This window comes from Takifugu flavidus, chromosome 5 (assembly GCF_003711565.1).
Source record: "Takifugu flavidus isolate HTHZ2018 chromosome 5, ASM371156v2, whole genome shotgun sequence".
Taxonomy (NCBI): domain Eukaryota; kingdom Metazoa; phylum Chordata; class Actinopteri; order Tetraodontiformes; family Tetraodontidae; genus Takifugu; species Takifugu flavidus.
The window spans coordinates 144,705-172,518 of NC_079524.1; the positions used below are offsets into that span (position 1 = coordinate 144,705).

Sequence of the window (27,814 nt, forward strand, 5' to 3'; positions counted from 1 at the left end):
GACGTCGTCCAGCCGTTGCTCGTCTACCTTCTCATCGCAGCCTTCCTGCACACACATAAACTTGCTCCTCAGGTTTGACTGAAGGTTTGATTGATAAGAGCTGATGGGGACGTCTTCACATGTGGGACCTTAAAGCAAAATATACATGCACATGTGTTAGTCGATATATTCAGCAGATATGAAATATTATATATTTATTCCAGAGTGCTTTGAGCTGATGTTTTACAGTTTATCTTCTTCTCAGGTCCATTTGGGCTTCACATTTCAAGAAGACAACAACAGCATCACTGGAGTAAAACAATCCCAAAAACTTAAGTAAAGAACTCAGAAGAGCTTTTAAAGCAGGTACGACTGGAATTCTTTCAGACTGACGCTGCAGCAATTTGGTGTTGATGCTGCTGTTGAGATCTGACGCTCAAAGTTTCAGACTGGATCAAGTTTCACTGATTCCAGATCAGGAAAAACAATGAAAGTGGTGGCGGGTCTCAGCAGGTCCGAAGGGTTGATCATGAGTTCTGAACTTGGAGACAAACCTCCATTCCAAGGCGGTGCAGCTTCATCTGGAAGGATGGGTTAACCCTAACCCTAAGCATGCCTCCTCAGTCAGACCACTTCCTGTGTGTCTTGGTAACAGTTAACTCTAAATTTATGACATTTTAATGACGTTAGTGGTTATGATGGTGCTTGGCTGCAGGCGGTGAAAACATCTCACGGCAGCACTTTGAAGCTCTCATCCATGCCTTTATTACACCTCCATCCATGCCTTTATTACACCTCTATCCATGCCTTTATTACACCTCTATCCATGCCTTTATTACACCTCTATCGATGCCTTATTACACCTCCATCCATGCCTTTATTACACCTCTATCTATGCCTTTATTACACCTCTATCCATGCCTTAATTACACCTCCGTCCATGCCTTTATTACACACCTCTGTCCATGCCTTTATTACACTCTATCCATGCCTTTATTACACCTCTATCCATGCCTTTATTAACCCTCCATCCATGCCTTTATTACCCCTGTATCCATGCCTTTATTACACACTCTATCCATGCCTTTATTACACCTCTATCCATGCCTTTATTAACCCTCCGTCCATGCCTTTATTACCCCTGTATCCATGCCTTTATTACACCTCTATCCATTCCTTTATTACACCTCTATCCATGCCTTTATTACACCTCTATCCATGCCTTTATAACACCTCTATCCATGCCTTTTTTACACCTCTATCCATGCCTTAATTACACCTCCATCCATGCCTTTATTACACCTCTATCCATGCCTTTATTACACCTCTATCCATGCCTTTATTACACCTCTATCCATGCCTTTATTACAACCTCCATCCATGCCTTTATTACACCTCTATCCATGTCTTTATTACACCTCTATCATGCCTTTATTACACCTCTATCATGCCTTTATTACACCTCTATCCATGCTTTTATAACACCTCTATCCATGCTTTTACAACACCTCTATCCATGCCTTTATTACACCTCTATCCATGCCTTTATAACACTTCTATCCATGCCTTTATTACACCTCTATCCATGCCTTTATAACACCTCTGTCCATGCCTTTATCACACCTCTATCATGCCTATCCATGCCTTTATTACACCTCTATCCATGCCTTTATAACACCTCTGTCCATGCCTTTATCACACCTCTATCATGCCTATCCATGCCTTTATTACACCCTCTACACCCATGCCTTTATTACACTCTTTTTCCATGCCTTTATTACACCTCCATCCATGCCTTTATTACACCTCTATCCATGTCTTTATTACACCTCTATCCATGCCTTTATTACACCTCTATCATGCCTTTATTACATCTCTATCCATGCCTTTATAACACTTCTATCCATGCCTTATAACACCTCTATCATGCCTTTATTACAACACCTCTATCCATGCCTTTATTACACCTCTTTCCATGCCTTTATTACACCTCCATCCATGCCTTTATTACACCTCCATCCATTCCTTTATTACACCTCTATCCATGTCTTTATTACAACCTCTATCCATGCCTTTATTACACCTCTATCCATGCCTTTATAACACCTCTATCATGCCTTTATTAACCTCTATCCATGCCTTTATAACACTTCTATCCATGCCTTTATAACACCTCTATCTTGCCTTTATTACACCTCTATCCATGCCTTTATAACACTTCTATCCATGCCTTTATTACACCTCTATCATGCCTTTATTACACCTCTATCCATGCTTTTATTACACCTCTATCCATGCCTTTATTACACCCTATCCATGCCTTTATTACACCTCTATCCATGCCTTTATAACACTTCTATCCATGCCTTTATTACACCTCTATCATGCCTTTATTACACCTCTATCCATGCCTTTATTACACCTCTATCCATGCCTTATTACACCTCTATCCATGCCTTTATTACACCTCCATCCATGCCTTTATTACACCTCCATCCATGCCTTTATTACACCTCTATCCATGCCTTTATTACACCTCTATCCATGCCTTTATTACACCTCTATCCATGCCTTTATAACACCTCTATCATGCCTTTATTACACCTCTATCCATGCCTTTATAACACTTCTATCCATGCCTTTATTACACCTCTATCCATGCCTTTATTACACTTCTACCCATGCCTTTATTACACCTCTGTCCATGCCTTTATTACCACCTCTATCCATGCCTTTATTACACTTCTACCCGTGCCTTTATTACACCTCTGTCCATGCCTTTATAACACCTCTATGCATGCCTTTATTACACCTCTATCCATGCCTTTATTAAACCTCTATCCATGCCTTTATTACACTTCTCTACCCATGCCTTTATTACACCTCTGTCCATGCCTTTATTGCACCTGTGTTCATGCCTTCATAACACCTCTATCCATGCCTTTATAACACCTCTATCCATGCCTTTATAACACCTCTATCCATGCCTTTATCACACCTCTATCCATGCCTTTATCACACCTCTATCCATGCCTTTATCACACACCCCTATCCATGCCTTTATTACACCTCTATCCAAGCCTTTATTCACACCTCTATCCATGCCTTTATTACACCTCTATCCATGCCTTTATTACACCTCCATCCATGCCTTTATTACACCTCTATCATGCCTTTATTACACCTCTATCCATGCCTTTATTACACCTCTATCCATGCCTTTATTACAGCCTCCATCCATGCCTTTATTACACCTCTATCCATGCCTTTATTACACCTCTATCCATGCCTTTATTACAGCATGGCCCTCTGTCCTCTCCTGCCCGTTCCCATATTCTCCTACATAGATGCACATATTGCCGGTCTTGGTTTTCTCTGGTCTTGCTGATCCTGGATTCGCTCCATCAGGACCCGGAGGATGAAGGTGGGCCACATCTCTGATGAGGACGTCTGAAGATGCACCTGGACCTGGTATATTACTGTTAATGCTGATGTGCTCTGTGCACGTGGCCTCTGCTGCACGTCTGCCGTCCCAGGGAGACGGATCCCTCAGCTGTGGATCTCCTCCAGGTTTCTCCAGGTTTTTCCTGACCTGGTTTGAGGGCCTAAGGACGGAGGAGGTCACACCTGTGCAGCCTGTAAAGTCCTCTGATGCAGCAATCTGGTGATTTTGGGCCTCAGGGCGGCTGATCGGCTCCCGGAGGCACCAGAATCTCAGCAGAACCACCTGGAGTGCTGCTCCTAAATCATGAAGCCATCTGCCATCGGACGTTAAACAGCTTCCTTTACTCCACATCTTTAAAGCCATCTCAAAATGCACCTTGATCCTGTGTCAGGTTCAAACTGTTCATTTAAAAATGCTGTAACTACTTATTGTCACTCCTGACCAGAACCCTGACCTGCTTTAGCTGATGTTCTATCACCTCAGGATAGCAGGAGACAACCTGACCATCCATCCCCCATTTTCTTATATGTTCCTTTCTGTATATCATGCTTTGTTTTATCTTGTGACGCTTATGCTTTATCATATGATGCTTACCCTTACGCGTATTGTAATCTTACATGTTCGTGTGCTAGTATAAAAATGAACCTCCCCAGGGCCCACACTGGTAGCTACACTGCAGACGTGCGGTGGCCCTAGCAGCAAGTAAACCGAAGCTTCCTCTGATGGCAACAGCACAGGATGGAAACTCATCACTTCCTCTCCAACACCCTGCTTTCGTTTTTTTTGCCGTTTTTTCTTCCGTGTTCTTTTATACTTATTTTATCTGAGCTGCTTTATAATTGTAATGATTGTTTTTAGTGCTTTATGAATATCATCATGAAACAACTCTGGAATTCTCTGAAACATTTTAGTGTAAAGATGTTTTACCCGACGTGTTTTGAGCTTTCTGTTCTCCGTTCAGCACTTTATTCTCAGCAACACTGATAACGAACTAGAGAAACAGTTTAACCTTTAACCTCTCCTGTATTAAAGGCTTTAGAACAGAAACTGACCTTCTGGATCTGAACTGACAGCTGAAAGTTTTTGCAGAATGTCGTTCCGAGGTATCTTCTCTAAAATCTTCTTGGTGACTTCCACGGCTCCTTGATCTTTGTAAGCCTTCACCATCAAATCCACAACGACCGTCCTCTCTCTGGTCTCTAGTTGGTAGTTTTTAACCGGGTTGAAGCCTCCCATGACTCCAGGATCTTTCAGGTAAAATTTGAATTTACGGAATTCTTTCTTAGTTAAAGCCTCCAGAACATTCAGCAGGATCTCTTGGGCCATTGTAGCATCCGTCTTCTCTTTAGAGCAGGGGGGCTCATTACGTCGATCCCGATCTACGTCGGTCGATCGCGGCGTGACATTTAAAATATCAGCCTATCATTCGTCCCGTCACGTGATTGATGTACAGGGCAGCCAGTGAGATGACAACTGAAGTTGACAATCAGGCGACCAATCACGTGCAAACAACAGCGCTGAGTGCAGCAGAACGACGTCAGCCTATCAGCAGTCCCGTGACTTGATTGACATACAGGGCAGCCAATCAGAAGCGCTAAACTATTCAGCCAATTACCTCTGATTTTAAGCCACCGCTAAAGCTGATGGTCATCAAAATGACTGAGGGAGCGGGACCAAGTAAGAAGACAAAAACAGATCACTTTCATATCGGCCAGTGCAAACATCTACTTTCTACATGAAGATGATGAAGTCCAAAAAGCGTTGACTGATGAACATCTGGAGGTGTGGGTGAGGCTGTCAGCAGCTACGGTCCCTGTGCCTCCCTGGCTGGTTCAGTTCAGTGCACGTCAGCAAAGTAAACTTAGGTAATTACAAAAAAAGGTTAATAGTTAATTATTATGTGTGTTTTGCCATATTGGCTCATTCAGTTAAGCAAAGTACATCAACTGTACATACAAATAATCCTCAATACATTTGAAAATAATTAATGTTTTGCATTTTTGTGGTGGGTAGATCACTTTGACTTGGTCACTTTGTAAGTAGCTCGCATGCTGAAAAAGTGTGAGCACCCTGATTTAGAGCCTCCGTCCCCAAACACCATCGTTCAGGAGATGGTTTAAAGGTTGAATGAGTCATTAACGATGGTCCAAAGTTGGTTGTCAGTAACGGGACAGGAAATCAGACAGAGAGAGGAGCAACGATAGTTGTGGGGGAGCAGATCACAGAAAGCTGTTTTGATCATTTTCTGGATGAACCTACATCAACCTTCTCTCTCAAAGCTGCTTCAGTCACATGGGGCCCAAACGCACCTCCCAAATGTGAGACCCCTTAACTCTGAACTCTATCTTTATTTTGAAATGGCAACTAACTTGAATTGGTTTAGTTGGCTGATGGAACTGCTCCAAAGTGACATTTGACAGGCCAACGACCGGGACTGGGACAGCCCATAATACCCATATTAGTAACGTGGACCAACGAAAGGGGACAAAAGCCAAAGTTTCAGAATCAGCCTAAAGAAACATATGACAGAAGACATCAAAGACTTTAGGAACAAAGGCAGCGCATGTGCCATCGAGCTGCATCTCTCCAGGGTCGTGATTAGTAGCAGGTTATGATACAGTAGCACAGATCATCAAAGAACACGAGCACGTTGTCTAGAATCAAAGAAAAGAACAAAGCTGCATGAAACAGTTGTGATCAGGGCGACTCAAGTAGTTCTGAGGGATCTGGAGACAAGGCGGCATTGTTGATGACAAACAGGAACAAACAAAAACATCGATCTGATATTGATATTAGAATGGACAGCACACACACACAACACACAAACAACACCACTCATACAGCACACGCACACACACACACACACACCACACACACACCACTCATACAGCACACACACTAACACACGCACACACACACACACACACACCACTCATACAGCGCACACACACACCACACACAAACCACACCACACACAAACACACACACACTCACTCCACACTCAGTAGCAGTAAAATTCCACCACCATGACCCAAACACACTCCGCTCTGCCGTCGACAGTTTTGAACAGCTTCATGTCGCTGTCGGCGCCACCCTGAATGAAACGGTTCCGTTCTAGAGCGACGACACCAAGACGGTTACCTGAGGCAGGTGTAGCGGATCCATGCTGTCGGGTCACCTGATCTTCAGCCCCATCAAGGCTGTGGAGGACACAGTGGTGACACTGGTCACATCACCAGGTGTCTCACACAGGAACTCTTCAAAGCCCTCACAGATGTTCACGCCCGCTCTAGATGGGACGGCGTGCCCTCACCATGGGGGCGGAGGCACACAGCGTTGAGACGGGCGGAGGCCGCAGACCGCGGACGCCCTCACCGCGGGGGCGGAGCGGCACAGCGTTGAGACGGGCGGAGGCCGCAGACCGCGGACGCCCTCGCCGTGGGGGCGGAGCGGCACAGCGTTGAGACGGGCGGAGGCCGCAGACCGCGGACGCCCTCGCCGTGGGGGCGGAGCGGCACAGCGTTGAGACGGGCGGAGGCCGCAGACCGCGGACGCCCTCGCCGTGGGGGCGGAGCGGCACAGCGTTGAGACGGGCGGAGGCCGCAGACCGCGGACGCCCTCGCCGTGGGGGCGGAGCGGCACAGCGTTGAGACGGGTGGAGGCCGCGGACAGCGTCCGCCGTCGCCGTGGGGGCGGAGCGGCACAGCGTTGAGACGGGCGGAGGCCGCAGACCGCGGACGCCCTCGCCGTGGGGGCGGAGCGGCCAGCGTTGAGACGGGTGGAGGCTGCAGACCGCGGACGCCCTCACCGTGGGGGCAGAGCGGCACAGCGTTGAGACGGGTGGAGGCTGCAGACCGCGGACGCCCTCACCTTGGGGGCGGAGCGGCACAGCCGTGCGCTACAGTGCACACTCGTGCAGCCATGTTCTATTGTGGGGGCACGACCTGATTTTTCTATTGATTCTCCTAACAGAGCAGCCGTTGATCAATAGTCTGAATATCAATGGCCTGTTTCAGCCTGTGAAGCTGTTAATGATGCTGTGAGAGGAAGGAAGGCCTCACTGATGCATTTAGTTCTAACTATATTCAGACCCGATTATGTATATGAATACTTCATCTTTACTGCACCAGAGCTACGATGGCTGAACATCTCAGACGTGCTCCACAATCCCACTGTGATCCAGTTTATTTCTGATTCCTGCTTCATTGGAATTGTGGTCAAAAATCCCGGACTGCTTTTGTGTCGTCTTTAGTCACGAGTCCGGTGCCGTTCTAGACCTTCACCCCCCCCAACATGGCCGTGATCAGCACTACAGTTAAAAACATAAATATTGGAATATCAGAAATGTCCTCTTGACAACATGCAGATGCTGTTTCCTCTTGTATTGTGATTCACCATGAGATTATTTTTAAGTCGAGGGCGACTCTGAAGATGCTTGTTTTTTAGAATACAGATTTATACTGATGATCACAGTTGTGTTATATGGTGCCTACAACATTTGCTCCACTAGATGGCAGCCTTTCCAGAGCTCTATGATTATTTAGCTGGCTGTGGAATAACATTCTAAACACCCCATAGTTCACGCTTGGACAATTCAAGACCCTTAAAAATGTATCTGAGTGAGAATTGACATTGCTTTTCTGATGTTGGATGTTAATTTTGTCTCTTGACCGTTCTAAGCTCTCTGTCTCCTCTTGGGATCTATTTTACTGTTTACATCTGTGAGTTCTCGTGGTGATCATGAAGGATGAGGCCAACTTGGCTGAGTCGCTTTGGAAAAAGAAGTTTAATCTCACCACCAGAAAATTAAAAATAAAGGACAAAGGGTGTAGAAAAACAGCCAGTTTTCCTAGGATCACGTTGCTCCTCCTGACAACCTGTGAAATCAGCAATAGGAAAGATGAGGTTGGTTGGACAGACGGGACCTTCATGATGAACATCCAGCAGGTCTAGAACTCATATTCAGGCCGTGAGCTCAACCCTCGTGTTTCTTCAGACGGAAGCTTCTCCTGCGGTCGAACACAAATGCACCGAGGAACCGGGCACGAACCAAGACCATAAACCAAAGCCGAAGCCAGGGAACAGCGGTTCAGTGAATGTGGTTTTGAAGGTATAGAGGTGGACCAGGGTGTCGGTGGTGAATCTGTAGAAGGTCACAGTGCCAGTGGGGTAGTTCACATAGACGGCGACTCTCCGAGGACCAGTGGATGAGAAGGGGAGGTCTACACTTATGTTATTGTGGAGGACAGAGTAACCTCTGTCAGAACACTCAAGGCTCCAAGACTTCTGATTCTCTCCAAACCAGCATTGGGGACCGCTTCCATGTCTCCGGATCTTTTTGTATGCCACAGAAATGTGAACCCGTCCTGTCCACTCCCCTCCCAGTAAAGTGACCAGTTAGGCTGTTGCTACACAGCAGCTGGAGACAGTACTGAAACCTCTCTGGATGGTCTGGATATGGTTGGTCCTCGACCACTGCCCTCATCACCCTGTTGTTGGACACTTGGATTAACCTGTGGACGGTGTTGGTGTCCACGCTGAGCTCACAGTGATCTAAGGGAGAGAGGAGGAACCAGGAACCAGCTCATGAAACACAACTGAGTCCACTAACTGCTGCTTTTTTCAGAGCGTGACGTGCTGACGCATCAAGTTGATCACTTACACTTCTTCCAAAACCACTCTTAAGTCTCTCTTCCCACAATGGTCCAGTCTGGATTGGAGAAGACACAGAGGAAATGAAATCCAAGGCAGGACAGAGGTTCAACAGATGCCACCTCAACCTTGAGCTCTACACTGTTCGTCCCTGACTTTGGGTCTGCCTGAACCGGTTTGCTCTTGATTCGGTTTGTGATCCTCAAAGCTGGATTCGTGACATCTCTCCATATGCCAACGTCATGGAGGAGAACTTTGCCTATTTCTCTCTAAGGATTCCCTCACAGGCAGTGGCTGCAGCCAGATGGTTGTGCTGGCATCACCTGATCTTTTTGTATCTCTGACGTGACCCTTTTATTCTCCCTTATGTGGGTTCTCGTACCCTGAAGGTCCAGAAAGCATCACATCTCTCTGCTCAGAGGTGGTTCAGATCTCACAATGTGCTGCTTGAACCACCGAACGTCTGGAAGGTCTCCATGCTCATCAATAAATAGTATCAGGTCTTCATTTTAGGGAGGGTGTTTGCATCTACCTGAGAACCTCCAGGCTCAACTCTGGATCCTCCAGAACAGCAGAGAGCTGCTTCGTTCCATCATCTCCAGGATGGTTGAAGCTCAGGTCCAGTTCTTTTAGATGGGTTGGGTTGGACCTCAACGCTGAGGCCAGAGAAGAACATCCTTCTGCTGTGATGAGACCCCGATAACCTGCATGCAAGCACATCACCACACACACACCACACACACACACCACACACACACACACCACACACACACACACACACACCAACTCCACCACACACACACACCACACACACACACACACACACCACACAACACACACACACACACACACCCCCACACACACATTGCTCACTAATTAACAGCTCATTAATGCAAAGTTCTGGTCGTGTGTCGGGGCCTGGACCTGACTGGGGAGCGAAGCACAGGAACCAGAACCAGACGAAGTCATTTTAAAAGCTGTGGGAGTGAACAGTGGTCGGCTGGTCGGCATTTTTGGTAAGATATTTCCTCTTTTTGGAAGATAACCAACTTTCAAGCTGCCATTTAGAAAAACTGATGATGCTGATAAGGAGCACTAACCTGAGGATCTCCAGCCGGCAGTTTGGACTCTTCAGACCAACAGAGAGCTTGTTCAGCCCTGAATCCCTCAGGTCATTGTGACTCAGGTCCAGCCTAGCAGACTAGAGGAGGAGGCGCTGAGGACGGGGGACAGAGCTTCACAACTCCTCTCCGTCAGATTGCCGTCACTCAACCTGAAAAAAGAAAAGAAGAAGAAAGCAGGAAATCCTTCTGGTTCTCTCCTGCACAATCAGGGACGCAGGCTTATTTCTTTAGTTGACCTTTATGAGGACGGAAGCTGCAATGATACGGAATGAAATCAGTTCTTGGAGTAACTACTGCGACTGCCTAAAACGCTGCCAGATGTGATGCGTGTTGCTGAACACCTGCAGAACACCTGCAGACACCTGCAGAACACCTGCAGACACCTGCAGAACACCTGTAGACACCTGCAGACACTGCAGAACACCTGCAGACACCTGCAGAACACCTGCAGACACCTGCAGACACCTGCAGAACACCTGCAGAACACCTGCAGACACCTGCAGACACCTGCAGACACCTGCAGAACACCTGCAGAACACCTGCAGACACCTACAGAACACCTGCAGAACACCTGCAGACACCTGCAGACACCTGCAGACACCTGCAGAACACCTGCAGACACCTGCAGAACACCTGCAGACACCTGCAGACACCTGCAGAACACCTGCAGACACCTGCAGACACCTGCAGAACACCTGCAGACACCTGCAGAACACCTGCTGACACCTGCAGAACACCTGCAGACACCTGCAGACACCTGCAGACACCTGCAGAACACCTGCAGACACCTGCAGAACACCTGCAGACCACCTGCAGACACCTGCAGACACCTGCAGAACACCTGCAGACACCTGCAGAAACCTGCAGAACACCTGTTGACACCTGCAGCCACCTGCAGACACTTGCAGACACCTGCAGACACCTGATGACACCTGCTGAACACCTGCAGAACACCTGCAGAACACCTGCAGACACCTGCAGACACCTGCAGAACACCTGCAGACACCTGCAGACACCTGCAGACACCTGCAGAACACCTGCAGAACACCTGCAGAACACCTGCAGAACACCAGTAGACACCTGCAGAACACCTGCAGAACACCTGTAGAACACCAGTAGACACCTGCAGACACCTGCAGACACCTGCAGAACACCTGCAGACACCTGCAGACACCTGCAGACACCTGCAGAACCTGCAGACACCTGCAGACACCTGCAGACACCTGCAGACACCTGCAGAACACCTGCAGACACCTGCAGACACCTGCAGACACCTGCATAACACCAGCAGACACCTGCAGACACCTGCAGAACACCTGCAGACACCTGCAGACATCTGCAGAACACCAGCAGACACCTGCAGACACCTGCAGAACACCTGCAGAACACCTGCAGAACACCTGCAGACACCTGCAGACACCTGCAGACACCTGCAGAACACCTGCACACATCTGCAGAACACCAGCAGACACCTGCAGACATCTGCAGAACACCAGCAGACACCTGCAGACACCTGCAGAACACCTGCAGACACCTGCAGACACCTGCAGACACCTGCAGACACCTGCTGAACACCTGTAGAACACCTGCAAAACACCTGCAGACACCTGCAGACACCTGCAGAACACCTGCAAAACACCTGCAGACATCTGCAGAACACCAGCAGACACCTGCAGACACCTGCAGAACACCTGCAGACACCTGCAGACACCTGCAGACACCTGCTGAACACCTGTAGAACACCTGCAAAACACCTGCAGACACCTGCAGAAAACCTGCAAAACACCTGCAGACACCTGCAGAACACCTGCAGAACACCTGCAGAACACCTTCAGACCCCTGTAGTCACCTGCAGAACACCTGCAGACACCTGTAGAACACCTGCAGACACCTGCAGAACACCTGCACACATCTGCAGAACACCTGCAGAACACCTGCAGACACCTGCAGACACCTGTAGACACCTGCAGAAAACCTGCAAAACACCTGCAGACACCTGCAGACACCTGCAGATACCTGCAGACACCTGCAGACACCTGCAGACACCTGCAGAACACCTGCAGAACACCTGCAGAACACCTGCAAAACACCTGCAGACACCTGCAGAACACCTGCAGAACACCTGCAAAACACCTGCAGACACCTGCAGACACCTGTAGAACACCTGCAAAACACCTGCAGACACCTGCAGACACCTGCAGACACCTGTAGAACACCTGCAAAACACCTGCAGACACCTGCAGACACCTGCAGACACCTGCAGAACACCTGCAGAAAACCTGCAAAACACCTGCAGACACCTGCAGACACCTGCAGACACCTGCAGAACACCTGCAGACACCTGTAGAACACCTGCAAAACACCTGCAGACACCTGCAGACACCTGCAGAACACCTGCAGAACACCTGCAGAACACCTGCAGACACCTGCAGACACCTGCAGACACCTGCAGAACACCTGCAGAAAACCTGCAAAACACCTGCAGACACCTGCAGACACCTGCAGACACCTGCAGACACCTGCAGAACACCTGCAGACACCTGTAGAACACCTGCAAAACACCTGCAGACACCTGCAGACACCTGTAGAACACCTGCAAAACACCTGCAGACACCTGCAGACACCTGCAGAACACCTGCAGAACAGCTGCAGACACCTGCAGAACACTTACACAGCTTTTCTGCAGGCTGTGACCACTGGCAGCAGCCTCAGAAGAACCCACTCTGAAGCAGAGTATTTCTTCAGGTCAAACATCTCCAGGTCTTGTCCTGAGGACAGTAATATGAAGCCAAGAGCTGACCACTGAGCAGAGGAGAGACTTTCTGTTGTCAATCTTCCAGATCTGAGGTTCTGTTGAACCTCCTGGACCAGTGAACTATCGTTCAGCTCGTTCAGACAGTGGAACAGGTTGATGATTCTCTCTGAGGACAGATTCTCTCCAATCTTCCTCTTGATGTAGCCAATGATTTCCTGATTGGGCTCTGAGCTGCCTTCACCGTTAATTAGACCTCGTAGAAGAGCCTGATTGGTCGGCAGAGAAAGACCCAAAAGGAACCGCAGGAGAACAGGTCCAGGTGTCCTTTTTCATTTGGCAAGGCCTCGTCCACCGCACACTGGTAAAAATCAGCCTGTTTGATTTTGGAGTTGAACAGTTTAGAGCGTAAATAACGTATAAGGTGTTTTTCTGACAGTATGTTGGTGCCAGACTTGGTGAATGTCAAATGTGCATGAAGAGCAGCGAGAAACTCCTGAACACTCAGATGACAAAGCAGAACACCTCCTCCTTGAACAGTCCTCGCTCCCTTCTGAACATCTGCGTGAACACTCCTGAGTAGGCATCAGCCGACCTGACGGTGATGCCACAGTCTCTTAGATCGGACTCGTAGAAGATCACATTGCCTTTCTTTCTGCAGTTGTTCAAATGCCAGCTTTGCCAGAATTGGAATCATCTCACAGCTCTCTGGACTCCATTGTGGAGCTTTCCCGTCTCCTCTCTTTTTTTTCAGGTGTGGACTGAACAACCAGGAAGTCGATGTACATCGCTCATCCATAAATAGTATCAGGTCTTCATTTTAGGGAGGGTGTTTGCATCTACCTGAGAACCTCCAGGCTCAACTCTGGATCCTCCAGAACAGCAGAGAGCTGCTTCGTTCCAACATCTCCAGGATGGTTGAAGCTCAGGTCCAGTTCTTTTAGATGGGTTGGGTTGGACCTCAACGCTGAGGCCAGAGAAGAACATCCTTCTGCTGTGATGCGACAGCCCGATAACCTGCATGCAAGCACGTCCACCACACACACACACACACACACACACACACAACACACACACACACACACCACACACACACACACACCTTGCTCAATAATTAACAGGTAATTTATTCAAAGTTCTGGGTCGTGTGTCGGGGCCTGGACCTGACTGGGGAGCGAAGCACAGGAACCAGAACCAGACTAAGTCATTTTAAAAGCTGTGGGAGTGAACAGTGGTCGGCTGGTCGGCATTTTTGGTAAAGATATTTCCTCTTTTTGGAAGATAACCAACATTCAAGCTGCCATTTAGAAAAACTGATGATGCTGATAAGGAGCACTACCTGAGGATCTCCAGCCGGCAGTTTGGACTCTTCAGACCAACAGAGAGCTTGTTCAGCCCTGAATCCGTCAGGTCATTGTTACTCAGGTCCAGCTCTAGCAGACTAGAGAGGAGGAGGAGCTGAGGACGGGGGACAGAGCTTCACAACTCCTCTCCCTCAGATTGCAGTGACTCAACCTGAAAAAAGAAAAAAGAAGAAGAAAGCAGGAAATCCTTCTGGTTCTCTCCTGCACAATCAGGGACGCAGGCTTATTTCTTTAGTTGACCTTTATGACGACGGAAGCTGCAATGATACGGAATGAAATCAGTTCTTGGAGTAACTACTGCGACTGCCTAAAACGCTGCCAGATGTGATGCGTGTTGCTGAACAACTGTAGACACCTGCAGACACCTGCAGAACACCTGCAGACACCTGCAGACACCTGCAGACACCTGCAGAAGAACACCTGCAGACACCTGCAGACACCTGCAGACACCTGCAGAACACCTGCAGACACCTGCAGACACCTGCAGACACCTGCAGAACACCTGCAGACACCTGCAGACACCTGCAGAACACCTGCAGACACCTGCAGACACCTGCAACACCTGCAAACACCTGCAGAACACCTGCAGAACACCTGCAAACACCTGCAGACACACCGCAGAACACCTGCAGAACACCTGCAGACACCTGCAGACACCTGCAGACACCTGCAAACACCTGCAGACACATGCAGACACCTGCAGACACTGCAGAACACCTGCAGACACCCGCAGAACACCCGCAGACACATGTAGAACACACCCGCAGACACCCGCAGACACCCGCAGACACCTGCAGACACCTGCAGAACACCTGCAGAACACCTGCAGACACCTGCAAACCCTGCAGACACATGCAGACACCTGCAGACATCTGCAGACAACTGCAGAACACCTGCAGACACCGCAGAACACCCGCAGACACATGTAGAACACCCGCAGAACACCTGCAGACACCTGCAGAACACCTGCAGAACACCTGCAGACACCTGCAGACACCTGCAGACACATGCAGACACCTGCAGACACCTGCAGAACACCTGCAGACACCTGCAGACACCTGCAGAACACATGCAGACACGTGCAGAACACGTGCAGAACACCTGCAGAACACCTGTAGACGCCTGCAGACACCTGCAAACACCTGCAGAACACCTGCAGACACCTGCAGAACACCTGCAGAACACCTGCAGACACCTGCAGACACCTGCAGAACACCTGCAGACACATGCAGACACTGCAGACACCTGCAGCAGAACACCTGCAGACACCTGCAGACACCTGCAGAACACCTGCAGACACCTGCAGAACACCTGCAGAACACCTGCAGACACCTGCAGACACCTGCAGAACACTTGCAGACACATGCAGACACCTGCAGACACCTGCAGAACACCTGCAGAACACCTGCAGACACCTGCAGAACACCTGCAGACACCTGCAGACACCTGCAGAACACTTGCAGACACATGCAGACACCTGCAGACACCTGCAGACACCCGCAGCCCAGCAGCACCTGCAGAACCCCTGCAGACACCGCAGACACCTGCCAGCAGCAGAACACCTGCAGACACCTGCAGACACCTGCAGAACACCTGTAGACACCTGCAGAACACTTGCAGACACATGCAGAACACCTGCAGACACTGCAGACACCTGCAGACACCTGCAGAACACTTGCAGACACATGCAGACACCTGCAGACACCTGCAGAACACTGCAGACACCTGCAGACACCTGCAGAACACCTGCAGACACCTGCAGAACACCTGCAGAACACCTGCAGACACCTGCAGACACCTGCAGAACACTTGCAGACACATGCAGACACCTGCAGACACTGCAGCAGAACACCTGCAGACACCTGCAGAACACCTGCAGACACTGCAGAAACACCTGCAGACACACCTGCAGACACCTGCAGCAGAACACCTGTAGACCTGCAGACACCTGCAGAACACCTGCAGACACGTGCAGAACCTGCAGAACCTGCAGACACCTGCAGTCACCTGCAGAACACCTGCAAAACACCTGCAGACACCTGCAAAAACACCTGCAGAACACCTGTAGACACCTGCAGACACCTGCAGACACCTGCAGAACACCTGCAGACACCTGCAGACACCTGCAGAACACCTGCAGACACCTGCAGAACACCTGTAGACGCCTGCAGACACCTGCAGACACCTGCAGAACACCTGCAGACACCTGCAGACACCTGCAGAACACCTGCAGACACCTGCAGAACACCTGCAGACCACCTGCAGGCACCTGCAGACACCTGCAGACACCTGTAGAACACCTGCAGAACACCTGCAGACACCTGCAGAACCTGCAGACACCTGCAGGCACCTGCAGACACCTGCAGACACCTGTAGAACACCTGCAGAACAGCTGCAGACACCTGCAGAACACTTACACAGCTTTTCTGCAGGCTGTGACCACTGGCAGCAGCCTCAGAAGAACCCACTCTGAAGCAGAGTATTTCTTCAGGTCAAACATCTCCAGGTCTTGTCCTGAGGACAGTAATATGAAGCCAAGAGCTGACCACTGAGCAGGGGAGAGACTTTCTGTTCTCAATCTTCCAGATCTGAGGTTCTGTTGAACCTCCTGGACCAGTGAACTATCGTTCAGCTCGTTCAGACAGTGGAACAGGTTGATGATTCTCTCTGAGGACAGATTCTCTCCAATCTTCCTCTTGATGTAGCCAATGATTTCCTGATTGGGCTCTGAGCTGCCTTCACCTTTAATTAGACGTCGTAGAAGAGCCTGATTGGTCGGCAGAGAAAGACCCAAAAGGAACCGCAGGAACAGGTCCAGGTGTCCTTTTTCATTTTGCAAGGCCTCGTCCACCGCACACTGGTAAAAAACAGTTTCTTTGATTTTGGAGTTGGGCAGTTTAGAGCGTAAATAACGTAATAAGGTTTTTTTTTCTGACAGTATGTTGGTGCCAGACTTGGTGAATTTCAAATGTGCATGAAGAGCAGCGAGAAACTCCTGAACACTCAGATGGACGAAGCAGAACACCTCCTCCTTGATCAGTCCTCGCTCCCTTCTGAACATCTGCGTGAACACTCCTGAGTAGGCATCAGCCGACCTGACGGTGATGCCACAGTCTCTTAGATCAGACTCGTAGAAGATCACATTGCCTTTCTGCAGTTGTTTAAATGCCAGCTTTGCCAGAATTGGAATCATCTTAAGGCTCTCTGGACTCCATTGTGGACCTTTCCCGTCTCCTCTCTTGTTTTTCGGTGTGGACTGAACAACCAGGAAGTAGATGTACATCGCTGTGAGAGTCTTGGGCAGCTCTTCTCGCATCTTCAACACATCCTCAAAAACCTTTGCAGTGACCCAGCAGAAGATTGGGATGTGACACATGATATGGAGGCTTCGAGATGCCTTGATGTGAGAGATGATCCTGCACGCCTGCTCCTCGTCCTTGAACTTCCTCCTAAAGTACTCTTCCTTCTGCTCGTCAGTAACCCCTGCACCTCTGTCCTCATGTCCACAAAATCCGGATGGATCTGATTGGCTGCCGCGGGCCTCGTGGTTATCCAGAGTCGAGCGGAGGGGAGAAGACTTCTGTTAATGAGGTTTGTGAGCAGGACCTCCACCGAGCACGGTGCCTTCACATCTATATCCGCCTCCTGGAATTCATTGGTTCTGGTGTCCATTTCTAGTCGGCTCTCATCCAGCCCATCCAAGATAAACAGAAGCTTGAATTTACAATTGTCAAAATTGGCGTCTCCTGATGACTGCAGAGCTGTAAAGATGCTGTTAAGAGCCTCTATTTGAATGGCCCTGGACTCTTGGATGCACTCATGAGTGAGTTCAGCCAAGGATCGGCGTCTCCCCCTCAACAGGTTCAGCTGGCGAAAGGTGAACGGCAATATGAGATGCACGTCTTGATTGGCTCGTTGTTCTGCCCAGTCCAACACAAACTTGCGGATTAGAAAGGTTTTGCCAATTCCTGCATTTCCGCTGGTCAGAACAGTTCTTATGGGTTTATATTTCCCAGCTGGAGGTGTAAACAGGTCACTGGGACTAATGGGTTGTTCTGTGTCTGAAGGGTTCCCAACCATGTCAATCTGAGTGACCTCGTGCTGAGCATTGATGTGTATGTCGCCACCGGTGGTGATGTACAGCTGTGTGTAGACGTCGTCCAGCCGTTGCTCGTCTACCTTCTCATCGCAGCCTTCCTGCACACACATAAACTTGCTCCTCAGGTTTGACTGAAGCTTTGATTGATAAGAGCCGATGGGGACGTGTTCACATGTGGGACCTTAAAGCAAAATATACATGCACATGTTAGTCGATATATTCAGCAGATATGAATATATTATATATTTATTCCAGAGTGCTTTGAGCTGATGTTTTACAGTTTATCTTCTTCTCAGGTCCAGTTGGGCTTCACATTTCAAAAAGACAAGAACAGCGTCACCTGAGTAAAACAATCCCAAAAACTTAAGTAAAGAACTCAGAAGAGCTTTTAAAGCAGGTACGACTGGAATTCTTTCAGACTGACGCTGCAGCAATTTGCTGTTGATGCTGCTGTTGAGATCTGACGCTCAAAGTTTCAGACTGGATCAAGTTTCACTGATTCCACATCAGGAAAAACAATGAAAGTGGTGGCGGGTCTCAGCAGGTCCGAAGGGTTGATCATGAGTTCTGAACTTGATAGGAGACAAACCTCCATTCCAAGAAAAGATGTGCAGCTTCATCTGGAAGGATGGGTTAACCCTAACCCTAAGCATGCCTCCTCAGTCAGACCACTTCCTGTTTGTTTGGTAACAGTTAACTCTAAATTTATGACATTTTAATGACATTAGTGGTTATGATGGTCACTCTATCCATGCCTTTATTACACCTCATCCATGCCTTTATTACACCTCTGCCATGCTTTATTAACCTCTGTCCATGCCTTTATTACACCTCTATCCATGCCTTTATTAACCCTCCATCCATGCCTTTATTACACCTCTGTCCATGCCTTTATCACACCTCTATCCATGCCTTTATTACACTCTGTCCATGCCTTTATTACACCTCTGTCCATGCCTTTATTACACCTCTATCCATGCCTTTATTACACCTCTGTCCATGCCTTATTACACCTCTGTCCATGCCTTTGTCACACCTCTGTCCATGCCTTTGTCACACCTCTATCCATGCCTTTGTCACACCTCTATCCATGCCTTTGTTACACCTCTATCCATGCCTTTGTTACACCTCTATCCATGCCTTTGTTACACCCTATCCATGCCTTTGTAACCTCTATCCATGCCTTTATTACACCTCTATCCATGCCTTTATTACACCTCTATAATGCCTTTATTACACCTCTATCCATGCCTTTATTACAGCTCTATCCATGCCTTTATTACAGCTCTATCCATGCCTTTATAACACCTCTATCCATGCCTTTATAACACTATCCATACCTTAATTACACCTCTATCCATGCCTTTATAACACCTCTATCCATGCCTTAATTACACCTCTATCCATGCCTTTATAACACCTCTATCCATGCCTTTATAAACCCTCTATCCATGCCTTAATTACACCTCTATCCATGCCTTTATTACCCCTGTATCCATGCTTTATTACCCCTATATCCATGCCTTTATTACACCTCTATCCATGTCTTTATTACACGGATAGAGGTGTAATAAAGGCATGGATAGAGATGTCTTTATTACACCTCTATCCATGCCTTTTTTACACCTCCATCCATGCCTTTATACACCTCTATCCATGCCTTTATAACACCTCTATCCATGCCTTAATTACACCTCTATCCATGCCTTTATTACACCTCTATCCATGCCTTTATTACACCTCTATCCATGCCTTTATTACACCTCTATCCATGCCTTTATTACACCTCCATCCATGCCTTTATTACACCTCTATCCATGCCTTTATTACACATCCATCCATGCCTTTATAACACCTCTATCCATGCCTTTATTACACCTCTATCCATGCCTTTATTACACCTCTATCCATTCCTTTATTACACCTCTATCCATGCCTTTATTAACCCTCCATCCATGCCTTTATTACCCCTGTATCCATGCCTTTATTACCCCTGTATCCATGCCTTTATTACACCTCTATCCATGCCTTTATTACACCTCTGTCCATGCCTTTATTACACCTCTGTCCATGCCTTTATTACACCTCTGTCCATGCCTTTATTACACCTCTATCCATGCCTTTATTACACCTCTGTCCATGCCTTTATTACACCTCTGTCCATGCCTTTATCACACCTCTATCCATGCCTTTATTACACCTCTGTCCATGCCTTTATTACACCTCTGTCCATGCCTTTATTACACCTCTATCCATGCCTTTATTACACCTCTGTCCATGCCTTTATTACACCTCTGTCCATGCCTTTATCACACCTCTATCCATGCCTTGTCACACCTCTATCCATGCCTTTGTTACACCTCTATCCATGCCTTTGTTACACCTCCATCCATGCCTTCGTATACCCTCCATCCATGCCTTCGTTCAGCTCCATCCATGCCTTCGTTACACCTCTATCCATGCTTCGTTACACCTCTATCCATGCCTTCGTTACACCTCTATCCATGCCTTCGTTACACCTCTATCCATGCCTTATTACACCTCTATAATGCCTTTATTACACCTCTATCCATGCCTTTATTACAGCTCTATCCATGCCTTTATTACAGCTCTATCCATGCCTTTATAACACCTCTATCCATGCCTTTATAACACTTTCCATGTCTTATTACACCTCTATCCATGCCTTTATTACACCTCTATCCATGCCTTAATTACACCTCTATCCATGCCTTTATTACCCCTGTATCCATGCCTTTATTACCCCTGTATCCATGCCTTTATTACACCTCTATCCATGCCTTTATTACACCTCTATCCATGCCTTTATTACACCTCCATCCATGCCTTATTACACCTCTATCCATGCCTTTTTTACACCTCTATCCATGCCTTTATTACACCTCCGTCCATGCCTTTATTACACCTCCGTCCATGCCTTTATTACACCTCCGTCCATGCCTTTATTACACTCCGTCCATGCCTTTATTACACCTCCGTCCATGCCTTTATTACACCTCTATCCATGCCTTTATTACACCTCCATCCATGCCTGTATTACACCTCTGTCCATGCCTTTATTACACCTCTGTCCATGCCTTTATTTCTCCTCTGTCCATGCCTTTATTACACCTCTATCCATGCCTTTATTACACATCTATCCATGCCTTTATTACACCTCTATCCATGCCTGTATTACACCTCTATCCATGCCTTTATTACACCTCTATCCATGCCTTTATTACACCTCTATCCATGCCTTTATTACACCTCTATCCATGCCTTTATTACACCTCTATCCATGCCTTTATACACCCTCCATCCATGCCTGTTTACACCTCCATCCATGCCTTTATTACACCTCTATCCATGCCTTTATTACACACCTCCATCCATGCCTTTATTACACCTCCATCCATGCCTTTATTACACCTCTATCCATGCCTTTATATTACACCTCTATCCATGCCTTTATCACACCTCTATCCATGCCTTTATCACACCTCTATCCATGCCTTTATTACAGCATGGCCCGTCTGTCCTCTCCTGCCCGTTCCCATATTCTCCTACATAAATGCACATATTGCCGGTCTTGGTTTTCTCTGGTCTTGCTGATCCTGGATTCGCTCCATCAGGACCCGGAGGATGAAGTGGGCCACATCTCTGATGAGGACGTCTGAAGATGCACCTGGACCTGGTATATTACTGTTAATGCTGATGTGCTCTGTGCACGTGGCCTCTGCTGCACGTCTGCCCGTCCCAGGGAGACGGATCCCTCAGCTGTGGAAATCCTCCAGGTTTCTCCAGGTTTTTCCTGACCTGCTTGAGGGCCTGAGGATGGAGGACGTCACACCTGTGCTGCCTGTAAAGTCCTCTGATGCAGCAATCTTGTGATTTTGGGCCTCAGGGCAGCTGATCGGCTCCCGGAGGCACCAGAATCTCAGCAGAACCACCTGGAGTGCTGCTCCTAAATCATGAAGCCATCTGCCATCGGACGTTAGACAGCCCCCTTTACTCCACATCTTTAAAAGCCATCTCAAAATGCACCTTGATCCGGCTATGAGACTTTGATCCTGCTTTTATTGTTTGTGTCGTTTTTCTTCCGTGTTCTTTTATACTTATTTTATCTGAGCTGCTTTATAATTGTAATGATTGTTTTTAGTGCTTTATGAATATCATCATGAAACAACTCTGGAATTCTCTGAAACATTTTAGTGTAAAGATGTTTTACCCGACGTGTTTTGAGCTTTCTGTTCTCCGTTCAGCACTTTATTCTCAGCAACACTGATAACGAACTAGAGAAACAGTTTAACCTTTAACCTCTCCTGTATTAAAGGCTTTAGAACAGAAACTGACCTTCTGGATCTGAACTGACAGCTGAAAGATTTTGCAGAATGTCGTTCCGAGGTATCTTCTCTAAAATCTTCTTGGTGACTTCCACGGCTCCTTGATCTTTGTAAGCCTTCACCATCAAATCCACAACGACCGTCCTCTCTCTGGTCTCTAGTCGGCAGCGTTTAATCGGGTTGAAGCCTCCCATTTTTCAAGATTTTCCAGGTAAAATTTGAATTTACTGAATTCTTTCTCAGTTAAATCCTCCAGAACATTCAGCAGGATCTCTTGGGCCATTGTAGCGTCCTGCTGGCAGTAGACCTGCAATCAAGTGAGTGAAGGAACATTTCAGGAGTGAACTTTGCACCTTCTCTTCAGAGCCTCCGTCACCAAACACCATCGTACAGGAGATGGTTTAAAGGTTGAATGAGTCATTTACGATGGTCCAAAGTTGGTTGTCAGTAACGGGACATGAAAGGAGGGAGGGAGAGAGGGAGGGAGGGAGGAGGGAGGCAGGGAGAGGAAGGGAGGGAGGGAGGGAGAAGGAAGAGGAAGGGAGGGAGAGAGGGAGGGAGGGAGGGAGAGAGGGAGAGGGAGGGAGGGAGGGAGGAAGGGAGGGAGGGAGAGAGGGAGAGAGGGAGGGAGGGAGAGAGAGGGGGGAGGAAGGGAAGGAGGGAGGAGGGAGAGGGAGGGAGGGAGGAAGAAAGAAAGTTTAATAAAGCAGAATTCATTGGTTCCTTGGCTAATATTGCATCACTCTGTGTACTAGGGTTAACCAGGGTTAACTAGTCGCAGGGTCAACTAGACCCAGGGTCAACCTAAGGTTAACCGGGGCTAACTAGTCCCGGGGTTAACCAGTCCTAGGGTTAAGTAGCCCCCGGTTTAACTAGTCCCGGGGTTAACTAGCCCCAGGGTTGAACCAGTGTTTTAACAGTGTCAACCAGGGTTAACCAGCCCCAGGGTTAACCAGTCCCAGGGTTAACCAGCCCCAGGGTTAACCAGTCCCAGGTTAACCAGCCCCAATGTTAACTAGCCCCAGGGTTAACCAGTCCTAGGGTTAACTAGCCCCAGGGTTAACCAGTCCCAGGGTTAACTAGCCCCAGGGTTAACCAGCCCCAGGGTTAACCAGTCCCAGGGTTAACTAGCCCCAGGCTTAACCAGCCCCAGGGTTAACCAGTCCCAGGGTTAACTAGTCCCAGGGTTAACCAGTCCCAGGGTTAACCAGCCCCAGGGTTAACTAGCCCCAGGGTTAACCAGTCCCAGGGTTAACCAGCCCCAGGGTTAACCAGCCCCAGGGTTAACCAGTCCCAGGGTTAACTAGCCCCAGGTTAACCAGCCCCAGGGTTAACCAGCCCCAGGGTTAACTAGCCCCAGGTTAACCAGTCCCAGGTTAACCAGCCCCAGGGTTAACCAGTCCCAGGGTTAACCAGCCCCAGGGTTAACCAGCCCCAGGGTTAACCAGTCCCAGGGTTAACCAGCCCCAGGGTTAACTAGCCCCAGGGTTAACCAGTCCTAGGGTTAACCAGCCCCAGGGTTAACCAGTCCCAGGGTTAACTAGCCCCAGGGTTAACCAGCCCCAGGGTAACCAGCCCCAGGGTTAACTAGTCCCAGGGTTAACCAGTCCCAGGGTTAACAGTCTAAAAACATGAACGTTGGCTGATTGGAGACCCACAAAGATGAAGTGTTGCTGCACCACTGCCAATAAACCGTTAGTTCAACTGGCCAAAGCAACTAACAACTTTTCTTAACTAAAACTAAACTAAAACCTTGATATCCTCCTTTTATGGAAAAATACAAATGTTTCATTGTTCATTTGAAGCGCTGCATCAGGGTTAACGCTGCACTTCTAGAGGGTTCCAATGACCCGGTTTGACCTTTGACCTGTGGCCAGACTTACATCTCAGTCGCTGTGGGGGGGGGGGCGGGGTTAGAACATGCCCACCCCCCAAAGGTGCTGCGCTGAGCCGCCTGCGTCACGGCGACCAGCGTGTTGGTGACGGCGGTGCCCATGGTGGTGCCCATGATGACGGGGATGGCCAGCTCCACCGTCAGTACTGCCAGAGCACATTCTTACTCACTGACATCACCTGTGTGTGGGGGGGGGGGGGGGGGGGTGGGGGGTCATACTCACGTCCAGAGGAGCCCATGCTGACGACGATGGAGGAGGAGGTGGACGAGCTCTGGACCAGCAGCGTGACCAGGATGCCCATCACCAGTCCGGCCACTGGGTTGGACAGGACCCAGCTGTCCTGGAAGATGTTCCCTGCTGCTTTACCTGGATGTGTTCAACCAAAGGTGGTTCAGGTGGAGCCTCCTGAGGCAGCAGCACCTGCGCTGGATGGTCCAGGCCTACAGAGCGTCCCCGTGAGACCCCAGACGCTCGGGAGAACCGTGGTTACCTCCGATGAGCTGGAAAGCAGAGGTGAGGACGTCGAGGGAGCAGATGAAGACGTAGAGGAAGGCGAGCAGCAGGAGCAGCTTCCCCGCCGAGCGGGACGCCCGCAACACTTTACCCAGAGGATCCAAAGCTGAGCAGAACCAGCAAAGGTTGAAGAAAGATCATCTGGTTTTAAATTCTCTTTCCTGGATCAGTGTAAAGATTTAGCGTTAGCAGTGAAACAGGGGCACAATTCCAGATCTTGAGATTTAAGGAATAGTCCTGGAATAGCTGATTATTAATAGGTTCACGGTGGTCCTTCAGATGGATTATTATGGGGTTCTGTCCTCAGATTACAACTATTGAGTATGAAAGGGAGGAAAGTTCCTGTAAAAGAAAGTGATGATTACGTCCTTTGTTTTGGGGCATAAATTCTTCTTTATTAAGAAGAATTGTGGGTCACCCTGGAAAGTTTTGGAAATGCTGGAAATGCACGTTGTTACGATTCCGTAGTCGGATCCCTGAAAACACCTGTGCAGGTTACAAGTGATACCTGACCAGGGGACACCAGCGTCCTGCAGCTCTGGGACGTCCCACCGGTCGGACTCCTGCGTCTCAGCTTCCATCAGCTCCTGGGTCAGGCCCTGACCCTAACCCAGCTCCTGGGTCAGGCCCTGACCCTAACCCAGCTCCTGGGTCAGGCCCTGACCCTAACCCAGCTCCTGGGTCAGGCCCTGACCCTAACCCAGCTCCTGGGTCAGGCCCTGACCCTAACCCAGCTGCTGAGTCAGGCCCTGACCCTAACCCAGCTACTGGGTCAGGCCCTGACCCTGACCCAGCTCCTGGGTCAGGCCCTGACCCTAACCCAGCTACTGGGTCAGGCCCTGACCCTGACCCAGCTCATGGGTCAGGCCCTGACCCTAACCCAGCTCCTGGGTCAGGCCCTGACCCTGACCCAGCTACTGGGTCAGGCCCTGACCCTGACCCAGCTCCTGGGTCAGGCCCTGACCCTAACCCAGCTACTGGGTCAGGCCCTGACCCTGACCCAGCTCCTGGGTCAGGCCCTGACCCTAACCCAGCTACTGGGTCAGGCCCTGACCCTAACCCAGCTCCTGGGTCAGGCCCTGACCCTAACCTAGCTCCTGGGTCAGGCCCTGACCCAGGAGCTGGGTCAGGCCCTGACCCTAACCCAGCTCCTGGGTCAGGCCCTGACCCTAACCCAGCTCCTGGGTCAGGCCCTGACCCTAACCTAGCTCCTGGGTCAGGCCCTGACCCAGGAGCTGGGTCAGGCCCTGACCCTAACCCAGCTCCTGGGTCAGGCCCTGACCCTAACCCAGCTCCTGGGCCAGGCCCTGACCCTAACCCAGCTCCTGGGTCAGGCCCTGCAGATCTATCTCCACATCAAGCATCATGAACATGAAGCATTAGCAAATAATAAGAAACATTAAGTAATGAGAGACAATATAACAAGAATAAGGAATATAACAAGGTGAAAGCAAGTAAGAGATAACTTTAATATAATGGATCTAACAATAAGACACCAAAGAAATGGTTGCAACAGGTCAAGTGAAGTCACAAAGCCATTTCCTGTCCCTAATTATGGAAATTAGGATTCATAAACTCGGCAGAAAACAAATTTTGAGGTGTGATTAAAGCTGTTTTTGTTGGATCTCAGTTTGCAAACATGTGGCACGTGAGTCTCATCTCACACATACAGACACGTTTCCACAGGTGCTACATGGGACAGGTGAAAAGATGCTGGAAGTGTGGTGTGTGTGTGCGTGTGTGTGTGTGCGTGCGCGCGCGCGCTGGAACCTGTCTGCAATGGGGTTAGAAATGAGAGCCCAGAAATAAAGCATATTTTAATCTGCCTCCAGTTTGTTGCGTGCTATCATTTTATGTTTCTACTGTATTTCCAGTTAAAGCATCTGAAAGTGTCACCCTTGTGCGTGCGTGTGTGTGCGCGTGCTCATGCGTTTGCCCTGCATTTTTCTTTCCACTTCCTGTAATTGGCTGAGCGGCGGGTTCTCCTCGCAGGTCTGTGTCACGCCGGTCACGAGGCGACCGTCCAAACGTCGACGGTCACAACAGTTCAGCTCCAACTTCCACAGTTTGGTGACTTCTGGCCGTGAGGGATGTTCCTCACGTGGCTCCGCTCCTCACGTGGCTCCGTTCCTCACGTGGATCCGGGCCTCCGGGACAATGACGCACACGTTCTAGCTCCACACAAAGTTCCTGTCGGCCGGGTAGTGGCCCTGGAGGACAATCACACACCTTTATTGATCCACAGTGGGACCCTCGCGGGTGCACGAGCGTCGCGGGTGCGCGAGCGTCGCGGGTGCTCGAGCGTCGCGGGTGCGCGAGCGTCGCGGGTGCTCGAGCGTCGCGGGTGCGCGGGCGTCGCGGGTGCGCGAGCGTCGCGGGTGCGCGAGCGTACCACCCACTGGCCCCATGTTCATCATTAATTTCATTTCTAAATTGAAATATACACATTTAAACACAGATATTAGAAACGCTGCCCATCCTGTTCAGGGCTCAGGCCGATATGAAGGTCCCATTGATAATTATCCATCCCTATTAATTATTACTAAACAATATGATCTACGCACAGTAGATCACCTCACACACCACCGTTCTGAGGAGGGCAAAGATTTACAATTTGTTTAATTACTGTCATAAAATATACCAAG

General features: G+C 49.1%; 2 protein-coding genes across 2 annotated transcripts; both read right to left on the bottom strand.

Moving 5' to 3' along the window:
• Nucleotides 1-8,255: 8,255 nt before the first annotated feature.
• LOC130525939 (neoverrucotoxin subunit beta-like) lies at nucleotides 8,256-9,307 on the bottom strand. Its single transcript, XM_057033253.1, is given in 3 exon segments — nucleotides 8,256-8,801; nucleotides 8,803-8,971; nucleotides 9,298-9,307. Coding segments are annotated over 3 exon segments (564 nt in total). The 3' UTR covers nucleotides 8,256-8,416.
• Nucleotides 9,308-14,370: 5,063 nt separating this feature from the next.
• Nucleotides 14,371-25,909, bottom strand: LOC130526165 (protein NLRC3-like). Its single transcript, XM_057033608.1, is given in 5 exon segments — nucleotides 14,371-14,467; nucleotides 16,734-17,796; nucleotides 17,799-18,596; nucleotides 22,772-23,068; nucleotides 24,879-25,909. Coding segments are annotated over 4 exon segments (2,127 nt in total). The 5' UTR covers nucleotides 22,956-23,068; nucleotides 24,879-25,909; the 3' UTR covers nucleotides 14,371-14,385.
• Nucleotides 25,910-27,814: the final 1,905 nt, after the last annotated feature.